Below are 18,423 nucleotides of genomic sequence, written 5' to 3'. Positions count from 1 at the left end.
GCTGTGATTGAAAATAAGGGTAATTCCACCAAATATTGATTTCTGAACTCTTCCTAAGCCATGCTGGTTAAGTGTGCCTTGAATTCTAAATAAATCACTGACAGTGTCACCAGCAAAGCATCCCCACACATCACACCTCCTCCTCCATGCTTCATGGTGGGAACCACACATGCTGAGATCATCCGTTCACCTACTCTGCATCTCACAAAGACACGGCGGTTGGAACCAAAAATTGCACAGTTGGACTCATCAGACCAAAGGACAGATTTCTACCGGTCTAATGTCCATTGCTCGTGTTTCTTGGTCCAAGCAAGTCTCTTCTTCTTATTGGTCCTTTAGTAGTGGTTTCTTTGCAGAAATTCGACCGTGAAGGCCTGATTCACACAGTGTCCTCTGAACAGTTGATGTTGAGATGTGTCTGTTAGTTGAACTCTGTGAAGCATTTATTTGGGCTGCAATCTGAGGTGCAGTTAACTCTAATGAACTTATCCTCTGCAGCAGAGGTAACTCTGGATGTTCCTTTCCTGTGGCGGTCTTCATGAGAGCCAGTTTCATCACAGCGCTTGATGGTTTTTGCGACTGCACTTGAAGAAACTTTCAAAGTCCTTGAAATTTTACGGATTGGCTGACCTTCATGTCTTAAAGTAATGATGGATAGTCATTTTTCTTTGCTTATTTGAGATGTTCTTGCCAATATATGGACTTGATCTTTTACCAAATAGGGCTATCTTCTGTATACCACCCCTACTTTGTCACAACACAACTGATCGGTTCAAATGTATTTAGAAGGAAAGAAATTCCACAAATTAACTTTTAACAAGGCACACCTGTTCATTGAAATGCATTCCAGATGGCTACCTCATGAAGCTGGTTGAGAGAATTCCAAGAGTGTGCAAAGCTGTCATCAAGGCAAAGGTTGGCTACTTTGAAGAATCTCAAATATAACATATTTGGATTTGTTTAACACGTTTTTGGTTATTACATGATTCCATATGTGTTATTTCATAGTTTTGATGTCTTCACTATTATTCTACAATGTAGAAAATAGTAAAAATAAAGAAAAACCCTGGAATGAGTAGGTGTGTCCGAAGTTTTGACCGGTACTGTATATATATATTTTTTACTGTTTGGACATAGGCGGCCCGAAAAACACTTAAACGGCCTGCCCAAGACTTTTCTATGAAGAAAAAAACCTGTCTTCCTTTACCATTGTGCGGTGTAGGGTGGGGAGTTGGTGAGACCTTCTCCTTGATATTATGCACAAAGCACAGATGAGAATAGATTACATTTATTGTTGAATGTATACGCTCAGCCAGATATTGCTGTATTGGTTTTGCCGGCTATTTGCTAGTCTTCACACATGGTGAACCCATCTGTTGGCGCGTCTGTTTCAGTGTTTTCTGTTATCACTACCATCCCATGTTACTGAATGACTTTCCAATAACACCCTAAACAAATGCTTAATTTACTCAGGGAAACCCATATCTGTTTTTCATGTAACTTCAGAGATTGTAACTTTTCTGTGTCTCATCCAAAGTCGCCGGAACAGCCAATATCTTTCATTCATGAGGTTGCTCAGCCACCTGTCTGTATACACGCATTGGGTCTCTAAAGGAGAACATTCAAAGGGTCGGAGAAACCAAGCAGCTTCACATGGTAGGCCTACTGTGGGTGTATTGCAGTGTTGAGAGCCTTTACACTGTTTTAACCTCTCACATTCCACAGAAATATGAAACATATATTATATTAACTACCTTAGATTCATATATTTCGCAGTGGCGGAGACATGGTTGAGCAGCATCCCATATCCTCACCTCTGGAATGTACTCCCCGCCATCTACCTCAAGGCACCTCAGACTCTAGGTTCTATCAAATCTGGCCTCAAAACGCACCTACAGTGCCTTGCAAAAGTATTCAAGCCCCTGTGGATTTCTTCACCTTTCATTGGGTTACAAAGTGGGATGAAAATGGATTTAGTTGTCATTTTCTGTCAACAATATACACAAAATACTCTGTAATGTCAGCGGAAGGAAAATTCTTTAAAATATATATTTAAATTACTCAAATATAATCATTGCCTAAATATTCAGCCCCTTTGTTTAGGCAAGCCTAAATAAGTTCAGGATAAAAATGTGGCTTAACAAATCACATAATAAGTTATATGGACTCACTCTGTGTGAAATAATAGGGGTTGACATGCTGTCCACAATACATACAAGATCTGTAAGGTCCCTGAGTCAAGTATTGAATTTCAAGCACAGATTCAACTTTCGATACCACGACGGTCCTCCGATACCATGACGGCCCTCAAGGAACTACACTGGACTTTGTGGAAACTGGAAACTACATATCCTGAGGCCGCATTTATTGGAGCTGGGGACTTTAACAAAGCAAATTTGATGAAAAAAAAACCTACAAGCATTTCACTACACCCACAATAACATCTGCTAAATATGTGTAGGCGACCAATAAAATGTTATTTTATTTCCAAAGACCAGGGATCTTTTAAAAAGCCTCATAAAGAAGGGTAGTGATTGGTAGATGGGTAACAGTAACACATCAGACATTGAATATCTCTTGAAGCATGGTCAAGTTAATAATTATGCCGTAGATTACATATATGAAACCACCCAGATACATCAAAGATACATTCGTCCTTGTGAACTGAGCTGCAGGAAAGAAATTAAACTTCCATGAGGTCATTGGTGATTTTAAAACAGTGACAGAGTTCAGTGTCTGTGATGGTTGAAAACTGAGGATGGATCAACAGCCTTGTAGTGACTCCACAATAATGACCTAAATGACAGTGAGAAGAAGAATACAATATACATAATAAAAATATTCCAAAACTTGTATCTTGTATGCAACAAGGCACTAAAGTAATACTGCAAAGGGATACACTTTTTGGCCTAAATGCAAAGACTTCTGTTTGTGACAAATCCAAAACGTAACTGAGTAAACACGGATATGATGCACCACCATGCTTGAAAATAAGGAGGCAGTTTGACATCGACAAATACTAGGGAGCTTTTCAGGATAAAAACATATGGCAAAAATCCTAGAGGAAAACCTGCTTCACACCAGCAACTGTGAGAGAAATTTACCCTTGAACGGGACGACAACAACCTACAACACAAGGCCAAATCTACACTGGAGTTGCTTACCAATAAGACAGTGAAAGTTCCTGAGTGGCAAATTTAGAGTTTTGACTTGAAAATCTATGGCAAGACTTGAAAATGTTGAGCCATGATCCCCAATCACCTTTGGCAGCGATTACAGCGGTGAGTCTTTCTGGGTAAGTCTCTAAAAGCTTTCCACACCTGGATTGTGCAACATTTGCCCATTATTGTTTTCAAAATTCTTCAAACTGTGTCAAATTGGTTGTTGATCATTGCTAGACAACCATTTTCAGGTCATGCCGTAGATTGAAGTCAAAACTGTAACTCAGCATTTATTGTCTTCCATGCCGTAGATTTAAGTCAAAACTGTAACTCAGCATTTATTGTCTTCTTGGTAAGCAACTCCAGTGTAGATTTGGCCCTGTGTATTAGATTATTGTCCTGCTGAAATGTGAACTTATCTCCCAGTGTCTGTTGGGAAGCAGACTGAACCAGGGTTTCCTGTAGGATTTTGTCTGTGCTTAGCTCCATTACGTTTCTTTTTTTATCCTGAAAAACTCCCCAGTCCTTAACGATTACAAGCATACCTATAATATAATGCAGCCACCACTATGCTTGAAAATATGGAGAGTGGTACTCGGTAATGTGTTGTATTAGATTTGCCCCCAAAATAAAATTTGTATTCAGAACAAAAAGTGAATTGCTTTGGCTCATTTTTTAGCAGTATTACTTTAGTGCTTTGTTGCAAAGAGGATGCATGTTTTGGAATATTTTTTATTCTGTCCAGGCTTCCTTCTTTTCACTCTGTCAATTAGGTTACTATTGTGGAGTAACTACAATGTTGTTGATCCATCCTCAGTTTTCACCTATCACAGCCATTAAACTCCGTAGCTGTTTTAAAGTCACCATTGGCCTCATGGTGAAATCCCTGAGCAGTTTCTTTCCTCCCTGGCAACTGAGTTAGGAAGGACACCTGTATCTTTGTCGTGACTGGGTGCATTGATACACCATAAAAATAATAACTTCACCACGCTCAAAGGGATAATCAATGTGTGCTTTTTTTTTAACCCATTTACCAATAGGCGCCCTTCTTTGCAAGGCATTGAAAAACCTCCCTTGTCTTTATGGTTGAATCTGTTTTTGAAATTCACTGCTCGACTGAGGGACCTTACAGGTAATTGTGTGGGTACAGAGATGAGGAAGTCATTCCAAAATAATGTTCAACACTATTATTGCACACAGAGTGAGTCCATGCAATTTTTGTGACTTGTTAAGCAAATGTTTACTCCTGAACTTATTTAGGCTTGCCATAACAAAGGGATTTAATACTTATTGACTCAAGACATTTCAGTTTTTCCTTTTTAATTAATTATGTAACATTTCTAAAAATATAATTCCACTTTGACATTATGGGATATTGTGTGTAAGCCAGTGACACAAAATCTAAATTTAATAAAAATAAAATTCACACTGTAACACAACAAAATGTGGAAAAAGTAAAGGGGTGTGAATACTTTCTAAAGGCACTGTAGATCAAGGTAACTTCAACAGGTTCTGGCCTATTTGAAGAACTTCACAGGTTCACAAAACAGATACAGGTGTAGGATATACATTTTACCAGTTTCTCACAGCAGGAAAATAATCCTGCATCAATAGAAAATGTGAATTATTGTGTGGAATATAATTAATGGAGATGTTTAGTTAGGGTAAATCAAGTCTGACATTTTGAAGTGGAAATTACTAACTTTAGAAGTCTTTTCAAACCTTGAATACACTACAAGTTTGCATTTCCTGCTGTGCAGGGAATTTCCTGCAACAACAGGGTGATCAAATTAAGATCTCAGCTATATCTGTAACGCTCCAACATTCTGCCCACACACCACTGTACTAGAACTACCCACTGGGCACACAATGGTTAAATCAACATTGTTTCCATATAATTTCAATGAAATTACATTGAACCAACGTGGAATAGACGTTGAATAGATGTCTGTGCCAGGTAGACACTAATTAGCTTAGACGCTAACTTTGGCTTTCACCAAGACCTTGAACAACGATTAGGACAGCACTCATACAGAACATGCACAATAAAACCGCAGTTATGATTTGGAGATATAGAGTGGCGCAGCGTTTAAAGGCACTGCATCACAGTGCCAGAGTCATCACTACAGACCCTGGTTAGATTCCAGGCTGTTTCACAACCGGCCGTGATTGGGGGTTCCATAGGGCGGAGCGCAATTGGCCCAATGTCGTCCGGGTTAGGGTTTGGCTGGGGTAGGCCGTCATTGTAAATAAGAATTTGTTCTTAACTGACTTGCCTAGTTAAATAAAGGTTAAATAGAAATATGTAAATGTTTCATGAACTACTTCATAAGCGAAGATTCAGCACTCCATTTAGAAAACAAACATGTCGGTGAGCATATTGCATGCAGTTTTATCAACTCAAGACCTTTCACTCCAATGAGGCAGAGAGTAGAGGTGGAGGAGAATAAAGGAACAGAAGACAAGTGATGCTAAAATGAACATTTATAATGACTCTTTGTTGCTGTTGCCATCGCAAAAATAATCTTTAAAAAACAATTCAATATATTAACACTGAAATGCTGACTTCACTGGTAGTCCACGAGTCATAAAACACAACTCACAGATTTTTTTTACAAACACAGTACTACAGTTACATTATATAGTCATTACCCTTAAATCTATTAATGAATGATGTTCAGATAAATTTATAATAATAATTAAAAAAAGTTCACAAAAATGACACTTTAAAAATCCTTTCATTCCCTTTTCATAGTTGCTGTTGTCATTAATCAACAGTGTATCGTTATAAAAGGAACTGCTTCTGAGATGTTTCACTGAGGAAAGCAGTAAATAGACTGGCAGCATATAAAAATAGTGGCATGTCATGTCAAATGTCAAACAATGAAGTGTTGTCTGGGAGAAATGGTATTGGGAAGTGAACCATCCCAGTGCTACCACAGATTCAGTGTGTAGGCTGGCTGGCTTTTGGCTTAATGGAGATTTCATTTGGCACTCGTATTGGCAAATATCTCGATTAAAAAGCTCCCATCCGTACTTCACTGAAATGGCTCAAGGAAAGAGAGTGTTGCCCTTGCATCTTTCAGATTGAGACTGTGTCTGTGTAAAGGCATCCAAGCAAATGCTTAAGTCAAAGGACAAGTGAGGCCTAAACTTTCAAATGGTATCTTCTCTGTCTTAATATAGAGACACTAGTCATTCAGATTGACAAAACTCTTTTTAGTTTTGAATAACATTTAACTTATGCTGACAGTCCATTTCTTGAAATGGAAAAACAAAAAGAGTTTTACAAAATTAAAAACCTAACCCAAAATAATATTTGCAATGGAGCCAAAGAGGTGTGCAAGGCATTGTCATGCTTTTTTCAATCAACATTTTAGTTAACTTTCAACCCTTCAGAATTATCCGGATGACAAGAAAACAAACAAACAAAATGAAAATTCATACAGTTGTAGTCTCAGCAAAGTTTGGCAATAAACCTGGGGTCAAAATAATAAAAACACACAAAGGGTGGATAAGGTCAACTAAGTTCATGGGAGGGTCATAAAAGGGTCAAAGATAAGGTGCCAGACACAACACCACACATAATCGTAATGTCATGTAGGCTGAAATGATGATGAAGAGAGTTGAGGAGAAGCGGGGGCAAGCAGCCTGAACCGTCTTAGTCCTGTGTCTGATAGTTCAACGGAATCCCCCCCCGAGGAGGATCACTGGGGGGTTAGGTGAATATCCAGATGATTATTTTTTAAATAATATATATTTTTGAAATGTTTGGAATGGTGTTGACTTAGTTTGGCACTCTGTAGTGGAGAGGTTAGAACAGTGATTGAGGTTAGTAGCAGTGCATGACAGAAGAATGAGACAGACACTCAAAGCATGCATGTGGTAAAGTAGTTAGGCCATTTTAGGTTACACAGGGTTCTAAAATGTTGTTGGCGTCAAATACACCAACACTGACAGCGGTATGACCGAAGCGATCACATTTTTCCGGTGCTGTATTTGTCTCTGATCTAATATTATATCAGCGAGACCTTGGGATAGCATTCTGTAACGTAACAAACATGGACTCTGATAACAGCACATAGAGACATTGTATGCGGTTTACCATGCTTTCAATGCCAATTTGTTCATAAAAATAGTCCCACCGCTAGACTTCAAGGCAGCAGAATGCAACATGACAAGGTGGAACAGTTCCACTCTTAAGTTCCCTCTTTTAAATCTAGAATCCTTCATTGAAAAAATTACAAAGCTGAGGGATGGGTCTGGAGAAATGTAACAACTCAAATTCATAGACAGAGCCATGGATGCAAGGACTGACCATGCATGATATTAACATTTTAGTTTTAACCATGTTTTGAGGCAATAAAGTGTTTCTTTACATCTACATTGTTAGCAAACATTGGAGTAAAACAAGCGTATATTTGGGGTTCTGCTGTGATACGACAGTTGAATTAAGCTTATGAGGCATGTATAAGTTATATTCTTCAAGGATCAATGGGTATATATCATTAATTTAAAAAAAATTATGTAGCAACAAAGGATTCTATCTTCAAAGAGAGATTTGCTCATTGCGATTAACACAAATCTTTGCTAAAAGGAAATGAGAATCGATATTGTGAGGACTCGGGTGCCACCTTTTCAGAGAAGTCTGATACACAAACCCCTCTCATCATTCACAAAAAGTTTCATTTTTTTGAGTGTTTGTTTGTTTTTTACTAAAACAATAACATCAGAGCAACAGCAAAGAATGACAAAAACGGCAGAAAATTAACATTGTTTGCTTTGTTTCACATCCAATAATAGGAGATGTAATTTGTAAAAAGTAAAGTGCATTTATGCAACACCAAACATACAGGATAATGTTTACAGCGAATCTGAAGTGTTGTTGAAACATATCTGGATTATGACTATGGCCATGTCCGGCCTACCTGACTATAGCTGAAATTGGTTCTTGACATAATATGTTAACGCTACATGTAGTTGACATTCCAGCCTTGAATTCACATTTAAAGACTGATAAACATTCAACAGAAATAATGAGCAAATGGTAGTACATTCATAGATTAGATCTGGGAATTCAAGCTGTAGTATAAAAAATCGTAAAAAATATTACGCAGGTTTTGTGAGGTTTAACCTGATCCTAAAAAAATGCATGCCTGGTATTCTAGAAAGCAAAACACAAGAATAACACTGACTAACATTTTCGCATTTGTAATACTCCTCATGGTACCTTATAAAAAAAACAAAATCATATCTGTAATAATATAAAGAGATGGACTGTATGAGAATTTGATCTGAAATATGTTGTATTTGGACCAACATGACAATAATAGAACCCCTCCCAACTTACGACAATAAACCATTTTTTAAATATGAGACGGTTTTAACGTAAGTGCTCTACAACTGATTGCATGCAACGTTATGTCTTTGAATGTTGCGAGAACACCTCCATTTTTTTTTGCATTCATTTTTTCCCCTCCATATTTCACTTTGATACCATGCAATAGAAGACGTGCAAAAAGATAACACCTAACTCCACGAAACACATTTTGTCTGATAATGGCTGGCTATGTTATGAATGCTTATAACATGTTATGCTAAGTCCATGCTGGCCTATAGAGACATTTGTGAAAAACAGCAGTGCTTAAGCCACAGGTCAAATGAACACACAAGGGATGCATGGAGTGTAAAACAACATGGATCCATAAAAATCACAATCTTTAGCTCTTACTCTATGTAGCTATGGGGTAAAACAATGCACAAAACAATTATCCATCCTTTGTTTTCTTAAGTAATGTATTTGATTATCTTTTCTTAACTTAAAAACATTGTTTGATTGGCACTTGATCAGCACTTCTAAACAAGTTATTGATATCTAACATTTGATTGCACATCTACAATTTCAAAAGCTGCAGAAGTCTAGTTTGGCACAGGTTGTACTATAGAGTCTATTATTACTGTTACTATCTTACCAATACTGTATAGTATTCTATACACCTAATTGTATGCCCCTGTCTTTTAGAGCATGTTTCTAATCAACAGACCAGACATCTTTTCAACTAAAATGTTTTGTATATTTTACTTATCAAATAGCAGCATTTTCATAATTTACAAAAAGTACATGTAAACCTATTAATTCAAAATCTTAGTAATTTCAAAGGTACATACGACAAACATAACCAAAACACAAAACAGGACAACATGCTACTATATTGCTTCCAATATTCTTTACATTTTTCTTACGGTCAAACTAAATGACAGAAATATGGACGCCATATGATGAGTCATCGTAATGCACAAACAAATAGCGAAGCTAATCTTACTCAGGCTTAGTTGGCACTCTTCATCATCCACACAAAGATAACATAGAGTTTCACATTGTATCGACGAGACGCTGGACTGCATTTGGACTACAAACTAGAATAGCTACAATAACGTACATATACATCATGTTGACATGACATATTCCACAGAAATTAATTTCTAGTCATTTTTCAGATAAGAGGATATGCATAAAGGATGTCACTGTTTCAGCATGAGGTCACGAACGAGTTCCCATCTTTCTCTTGCGCTCTATCATTAACTTTTTTTGAAATAAACTCCTGTTAAAAGGCTGAAATAGAAGTTCTGTTTGGTCAACCAACAGACATTTGCTCATTGAACAAAGATTTGCTTTCTTATTTTGCTTTCCAGTAGAAAAAAATACATAACCTCTCCCGTTCCCCTAAAAGGTCATAGATTACAATGTAAGCCTGTCTAAATCCTACTTGTTCTTCTTTTAGTAGGGAATTTGATACTGTAGTTTGAACCAATGTTGCTTGTTGGTCTTGTGGGGTGTCACAGTTTGGAGGCAGTTGTTATCTGTGCATTTTTGCCTGGTGAACTCTATGGGCTGTGAAAATATTTGCATACCCTTATGACCTATAGTGCATAACTGCTATCGATCACTTCGGCACTCCCTGCAACCCCAGACGTCAGCGCCTATGAGTAGACAGAAGGAAGGAGAGAGAGGGGGAGCAGAGTGGAGGAGAGAGAGAAGGGAATCTGGATATAGGAGTGTTCTAAAATATACTAAAAATACCATATGAAGGGTGGGAGAAATGTCGAAGTAAGTAATGTAATGAACGGAAAAGGAGGACAATGTATAGATCAGACAGCTCTAGAGTAGTCCTCTAAACCAAGTCTAGTTGCATTGCTTATATTATTAAATTCACCTTGATTTGTGCTTTTATTTTAAATCAGCGTAAACATTTTGTGAGGTTAGGGCTAAAATATGAAGGTTTCTGAACCCCACGGGTGGAAGTTACAGATATTTTAACTGGAGTGCCATTTCAAATAACCAGTGCACCATTGAGTACTGTTATAAGTCACAGCACATCCCTTCAGAAATACAATGAAAGGGAAACGTATATTCAGTTGAGTCAAGGTAATGGGGCTTGTGGCTAATGCCATGCCATGCGGAGTGCTCAAACACATAGTTGATAGTAAGATGAGGTAAAGGTAACTTCTTTCTCGAGCAAACATTCCTTAGAATAACTATTGAGTAGGTATGGTGGAGGAGGGGCGTGGTCATTTCACTCATAAAAAGGGAGTGTTGCTTTTTCTTTGATTCTCTGCCGCTATCCCTTCCGGTCCTGTATTACTGAAAGCCAATCACAGAGCTCTGGTTACATAAGGATAAACGTGTGAAATGGAAAAGAGGGTCCGAATAAGATTCAGGGACTGCTGTGCAGGAAAATAAATGTAGTAGGAGTCATTTGGGTTAATAAAAGACAATATGGTTGACCGATGACTCTGGACTCATCAGTAGAAGAGACTTCCATTAATATGAATGTATAGCAGCTCTCTGCTGTGCAATATTATTGGTAAACCAAAACATCTCCAAGACATCACATTATGGATGTTCTTGTGGAGATGTTCCTTATCTCACTGCCCGGCTGGTTTTGCTCTAGAACATGCAATGCATGTGTGTCAGCTGTAGGCCTATTTCTTGGATATGTACATCAACATATGAACACTTGGCTCAAGAAGGGACAGGCAAAATTTGCGTTGTGTCTTCGTTGTGTCTCACAGTGCAGTCATAATAGACCCAGTGTACTCGGATGAAAACCAATGTATAGCAGCGCAGAAGCAAGCAAGGGTAATCTTTGTTTGTTTGAGAATGTTCTAGAAGACAATTACCCCCCCCCCTGCAATTATCCTTACAGAATGTCAGCAAAATGTTTTAGCAATGCATTATGCACTACTGCCAATGTAAGCTAGTGTCGATGTCTGCTTTAGGCAAGATAACAAGTTGGACTGACCAACTGCATATGCTGTTCGACTCCATATTGGTATTTACTCTGATTGGGAAGAATGGTTCACAAAAAACTCTAAATGGTTTCAGTCCAAATGTGTTTCATGGTGACTCCATTTCTTTCTCATTCGTGTCTCTCTTGACTACCAGCCACCCTAAATCTAAAGCAATCGTCTTCTTGTTCACAGATAAGGTTCAAACTGCTTTTCTTAACAAAACTGCTTTGTAGTGCTTCATTCCCTTGGGGGACTCTTCTGGTTAGATGTTCCTTCAATTGAAAAGGTAATGTAACATACCTCGAGCTGTGTATAGTGCTGTCTTCCCTTTCGGATACGATGCTCCTTCCCATAGGGGTTTAATCATATTTCTACATACTGTAGGAGTATGTCCCAAGGAGCGATATCGGCTGGCAAACTCAAAGTACATGGCCAATTTATGACAATAGGATAAAAATTATTGGTTTTAAACCAGTAACTACGTTATTTGGATCTAAACTGCCCATGATGGTACAAGAAACAGTTTGCCATGGCAACTAAAGGACAACTGATTTACTGGGGTAAAATATTAAGACTGGCAATCATAGCATGAGATCCAGTCTTACTTTACTCACATAAAGGCAGAACTAAATCCCGTAAACTATAGATGAGTGGACAACGCTTGGCATCTCACAATCATGGATAGGGAGAGCAATCTCCAAAGGGATTTTCAATTTAGGTAATACAGGAGATATAGGCCTATCTGTAGTTATGTTTTCGTAGCACCAAAAGTGGTGTGTATGTGGGTGGCGGTCTACATGTATGAATGATTGTCTGTGTGTGTTCCTGTGTATGTGTGTGTACATTCCTGTGTGTCTCATCTATCCTCTCACATTGAACATTTGACCCCTGATCTACACTCATATATAGTTACTGTGCAGTTCTGGGTTAAAACTATACATATCTGTCACTGCAACTCAACATTTGATCCTCGTTAATAACAAAATAACAATAATACTGTCTTTACATTCATATCAACCCGAATTCACAGGTTAAAATAATCTATACGTGTTTGAATGAGACCATATTTCAATAAATAATTGATGAAAATAAAAAAATTATAACAACCAAAGTGTTAAAATCTTAATTTTGATATGAATCATACAGTGGCATGTCATTAACATTGTGATATCCGTTAAGAATTTAGATTAAAATGGATGCCTAATGGTCTTGGACGACCTCTGGTGAGCATCATTTAACCTCTCTCATGTAGACAAGGCCTTTTTTGCTTTGTTCACATGGAGAAAGGTTAACATCAAAGGAAAAAGGCATGAGCAAACATCCATCTCTGCTCTTTTAGCTTGTCTGGAACCTCAACTGACTCTCAACTCACCTGGAGCGGAGGTCTGCAACTGAAGCTGAAAAACCCACACAATGATAGAAGAGTGAAACGGAAGAGAACGAAACCCAAAACAAACCCAGCTATGAGGTTTCTGAATAGGGGTGAACTCGTGTGCTCACCCCTGGATCTGCAGCTTGGCAGTGGACCAGTTCAGCTTTACTCTAATCGCCATCATCAAAAGGACTCCTCACAGCTTTTTAAAAACATCAGGACCTCGGTCCTAAAAACACAATCACATATCACACAAACTTATCTTGGTTTTCTCCACCTCTTCCTCCTTTGTGATCTTCTCTTTTTAATACTGAAATATTGAACGCATATTTGGACATTTTTTTCCCCTCGCCGTGACCCTCGATTCCCTTTTATTTTCTCTGTCTCCATCCTTCCTTTATTTGACTAATTTTTTCCCATTTAGCCCACCTTCTGTGGGTTGGTGGCACGCACACCCTGCTCATACGTGATCCGCTGGCTGATCAGATACTGGGCAGCTTGCGTTGCCGCGGGCGACCCTGTTATGGTAACTTTACGGTTTCGCGTGCCGGGGATGAACTCTCCCTTTTTGGAGATCTGGATGCGGGCGCCTGTCAGCTCCTGGTACTCCACCAGCGTTTTACCACCTTTCCCCAGGATGGCGCCCACCAGATTCTCGGGCACGGCAATCTCCACCACGTCCTTGGCCCCATCTCCCAGCTTCTCTGTGGCCAGCAGGGAAGAGGCCATCAGTGGGGATGAGGCGTTCAGGTAGCCGTTGGAGGCCCCTGTGGCGGCAGCCAGCGAGCCCAGGGAGAAGCCGCCCAGGCCGACAGCGGGGTGGCCGGAGCCGCCGGAGGCATCGCTGGCATAGGAGGCCAGGAGGTTAGCGGCGGCAGCAGCGGCTGGGTTAGCGCTAGCAGCCACGGCGGCCAGGACCCCGGAGGCGGCAGCGGGGTTCAGGCCCAGACCCAGGGTGTTGGTGTTGTAGCCATAGCTGGCCAGTGTGTTGAGGGCCGAGGTGATGGCCAGCAGGTCATTGCCAGAGAAGCTGGACATGGTGCCCGGGAAGCCGCCCATTCCTGCCAGGCCGGCCTGGCCCAGAAGGCTGGAGGCAGTGGCGGCAGCCGCGGCTGCGTTGGGGAGGACCTCGGATGAGTTGGCGTAGGGGGAACCGGTGGGGTTAGAGTTGGCCACGGGGCCTGAGATGTTGGAGTAGCTGATGTTGAGGCAGCTGCTGCTCTGAGGGTCCTCCTGGATCTTCTGCACGATGATCTCCACGGCTTTGCAGTTCTGCTCGGGCTCCCCACTGATGGTGACCACGCGCTCCTGCAGGTTGATGCCTTCAGGCTTCTGGGACAGCTGCACCCAGGCACCCGACTGCTCCATCACCGCCTTGACCGTGGCCCCGCCCTTACCGATGATCAGCCCAGCCGTGCTGTTGGGCACAATCAATTTAGCCTGCAGAGGAATGTTGGGAGCCAGAGGGAGGAGGGGAGAGAGGAAGGGAGAGAGTGAGTGATTGTTAAGTAGGAAAGAGAGGTAGATAAATATATCTCTCACAGAGTCATTCTACTATCCCAGCCCCCCTGCTTTACTCAGCAATGTGTTAATCCCAGGGGTTAAGGCTACAGCTGTCGTCCAGCTCTGTGGCACTGTGGAGGACCTAGCGGGCGGTCGGCCGTTAAAAATAACCCCTTGCCTTCACATATTTCTGACCCTGTCAGGACTCGGGTTGTGGGGCAAGTACCCGGTAAGAAGGCTCGCCCCTGTCAGAAAAAGTGTGTGGCAAGTGTGACTGTGTTCTTGCCATGTGCTGACCATGTGCCCTTATGACCAGGTTTGCCATGTCCAAGGTTTTCCATCCAAATTGGGCTACTTTGAAAACGATGTTGTGGGTGAAAATGTTTTGGTGGCGGGCTGCGGGTTTTTGGGCTACTTCTAAGTTGCACTGCGACCGCCATTGCATTTCTCTTTAGAAACAAAAATGTATTTCATTGTGACCTAATGACTATCAGGCAGTGAGGCAGGCTGTTGCTGAGTGAGTGAGTGGTGGGGAGGGCCAGAGGAGTGTTTGTTGAGCGAGTGCTGCAGCAGGCAGCTGAGTTTACATGAGTGAGAGGATACATAGCAGCAGACGCGCATGTCATGACAACATTTTACCAGTTGTGGGCTATTTAGATTGTCATTATGGAGACAACTATTTATTTTCAACCTTTTTTTCCATAAAACATTAACATGCTAGAACTGATGCGCATCAAGAAATAACGGTGTCATAGCACTGGAAAACGACGTTGGGCGATTAGATAAAAAATTAACCATATCAAACAAAGTGTTTTATGCATGTTCAGTTCTTGGGTCTCGAAGGCTGCGCGAGTGGAAATTTGAAATGGAAGTTATGGATCCCCCTCGTGTGCTTCTGTTATGGGGAAGTCCTCAATGGAACTGACATTGAAATGTTGAGAATGATATCTGTTGGCCATCAAGTAGCCTATTCATTTATCTGCCATTGTAGGCTACTGCAGTCTACCATTTGATACAATAAATATGTTAAAATGGCGATATCACTGGAGTCATTACAAATCAATTAGTGCCACTTGTGTAGCCTACCTGGAGCTGGCAAACCAATTTAATAAATAGCCTATAACTTCAGTTTATTGTTGTTGTAGCCTTGTGTTATTATGCAATTATTAATTCATTAAATTGGAAGTTATCAAAGCTCTATCACAATTGCTGATCAGTAGGTAGAATGCATTAGATTGACGGTAACAGTAGTTAGATTAGGCTAAAGAAAAAAAACACTGGCTGTTGTTGACAAGCATATTCAGTTCATATCCATATTCTTAATATTTGGTTCAGTGATAGAAATTATGACCCCATCCTCAGTACCCTATTCCAGCAGGCTATTGGGCAACACAAGCACTTCTTACCTCGAAATCACCTCGCTATTCATGTTGAATAAATTAGTCTGTCAATTTGAACGAAGCAAGCCGCTAAATCATTCTGCTTACATCTTGCCTACATCTTGGCTAGGCTACTGTAGGCTATCTGAAATTAGATGTAGACCTATCAGGGCTATAGGCTACCTGCATATAGCTAAGATCCTCCTGATTCGTGCTTACAAGCAAAAATTAAAGCAGGAAGCACCAGTGACTCGGTCTATAAAAAAGTGGTCAGATGAAGCAGATGCTAAACTACAAGACTGTTTTGCTATCACAGACTGGAACATGTTCCGGGATTCTTCCGATGGCATTGAGTACACCACATCGGTCACTGGCTTTATCAATAAGTGAAGTGCATCGAGGACGTCATTACCACAGTGACTGTACGTACATACCCCAACCAGAAGCCATGGATTACAGGCAACATTCGCACTGAGCTAAAGGGTAGAGCTGCCACTTTCAAGATGTGGGACTCTAACCCGGAAGCGTACAAGAAATGCTGCTATGCCCTGCGACAAACCATCAAACAGATAAAGCGTCAATACAGGGCTAAGATTGAATCATACTACACCGGCTCCGATGCCTGTCTTATATGGCAAGGCTTGCAAACTATTACAGACTTCAAAGGGAAGCACAGCCACGAGCTGCCCAGTGACATGAGCCTACCAGATGAGCTAAATCACTTCTATGCTCGCTTCGAGGCAAGCAACACTGAGGCATGCATGAGAGCATCAGCTGTTCCGGGCGACTGTGTGATCATGCACTCAGTAGCCGACGTGAGTAAGACCTTTAAACAGGTCAAAATACATAAGGCTGCGGTGCCAGACGGATTACCAGGACGTGTGCTCCGGGCATGTGCTGACCAACTGGCAGGTGTCTTCACTAACATTTTCAACATGACCCTGATTGAGCCTGTAATACCAACATGTTTCAAGCAGACCACCATAGTCCCTGTGCTCAAGAACACAAAGGTAACCTGCCTAAATGACTCACTCAAGTCCGTAGCCATGAAGTGCTTTGAAAGGCTGGTCATGGCTCACATCAACACCATTATCCCAGAAACCCTAGACCCACTCCAATTTGCATACCGCTCAAACAGATCCACAGATGATGCCATCTCTATTGCACTCTACACTGCCCTTTCCCACCTGGACAAAAGGAACACTTATGTGAGAATGCTATTCATTGACTACAGCTCAGCGTTCAACACCATAGTACCCTCAAAACTCATCACTAAGCTAAGGATCCTGTGACTAAACACCTCCCTCTGCAACTGGATCCTGGACTTCCTTATGGGCCGCCCCCAGGTGGTGAGGGTAGGTAGCTACACATCTGCCACGCTTTTCATCAACCTTGGAGCCCCCCTGGGGTGATTGCTCAGTCCCCTCCTGTACTCCCTGTTCACCCACGACTGCATGACCAGGCACGACTCCAACACCATCATTAAGTTTGCTGACGACACAACAGTGGTAGGCCTGATCACCGACAGCGACGAGACAGCCTATAGGGAGGAGGTCAGAGACCTGGCCGGGTGGTGCCAGAATAACAACCTATCCCTCAACGTAACCAAGACTAAGGAGATGATTGTGGACTACAGGAAAAGGAGGACCGAGTATGCCCCTATTCTCATCGATGGGGCTGTAGTGGAGCACGTTCAGAGCTTCAAGTTCCTTGGTGTCCACATCACCAACAAACTAGAATGGTCCAAACACACCAAGACAGTCGTGAAGAGGGCACGAGAAAGCCGATTCCCCCTCAGGAAACCAAAAAGATTTGGCATGGGTCCTGAGATCCTCAAAAGGTTGTACAGCTGCAACATCAAGAGCATTCTGACTGGTTGCATCACTGCCTGGTACGGCAATTGCTCGGCCTCCGACCGCAAGGCACTACAGAGGGTAGTGCGTACGGCCCAGTACATCACTGGGGCTAAGCTGCCTGCCATCCAGGATCTCTACACCAGGCGGTGTCAGAGGAAGGCCCTAAAAATGGTCAAATTGCCACCCCAGTCATAGACTGTTCTCTCTACTACCGCATGGCAAGCGGTGCCAGAGTGTCAAGTCTAGGACAAAAAGTCTTAACAGTTTTCACCCCCAAGCCATAAGACTCCTTAACAGGTAATCAAATGGCTACCCGGACTATTTGCATTGTGTGCCCCCGCCAACCCCTCTTTTACGCTGCTGCTACTCTCTGTTTATCATATATGGACAGTCACTTTAACTATACATTCATGTACATATGTACATACTACCTCAATTGGCCCGACCAACCAGTGCTCCCGCACATTGGCTAACCGGGATATCTGCATTGTGTCCCGCCACCCGCCAACCCCTCTTTACGCTACTGCTACTCTCTGTTCATCATATATGCATAGTCACTTTAACCATATCTACATGTACATACTACCTCAATCAGCCTGACTAATCGGTGTCTGTATGTAGCTTCGCTACTGTATATAGCCTCGCTACTGTTTTTCACTGTCTTTTTACTGTTGTTTTTATTTCTTTACTTACCTATTGTTCACCTAATACCTTTTTTGCACTATTGGTTGGAGCCTGTAAGTAAGCATTTCACTGTAAGATCTACACCTGTTGTATTCGGCGCACGTGACAAATAAACTTTGATTTGAAAACCAAGGCAAAGTTGAATTGCAATCATAAACCCAGATTTTAGTCTGTAG

At 41.3% G+C, this 18,423-nt stretch overlaps 1 protein-coding gene across 2 annotated transcripts in view; it reads right to left on the bottom strand.

The window, feature by feature from the left end:
* Positions 1–5,627: 5,627 nt before the first annotated feature.
* Positions 5,628–18,423, bottom strand: part of nova1 (NOVA alternative splicing regulator 1) — a 74,711-nt gene continuing 61,915 nt past the window's right edge. For both annotated transcript variants that reach the window (XM_071359251.1, XM_071359326.1), the window contains one exon: positions 5,628–14,265. In XM_071359251.1, the coding sequence (XP_071215352.1) occupies positions 13,246–14,265 (1,020 nt within the window). In that variant the 3' untranslated portion in view covers positions 5,628–13,245. The remainder of the gene's footprint in view (positions 14,266–18,423) is intronic.

This window comes from Salvelinus alpinus, chromosome 1 (assembly GCF_045679555.1).
Source record: "Salvelinus alpinus chromosome 1, SLU_Salpinus.1, whole genome shotgun sequence".
Lineage (NCBI taxonomy): Eukaryota > Metazoa > Chordata > Actinopteri > Salmoniformes > Salmonidae > Salvelinus > Salvelinus alpinus.
This window is presented reverse-complemented; position numbering and strand designations above follow the sequence as displayed.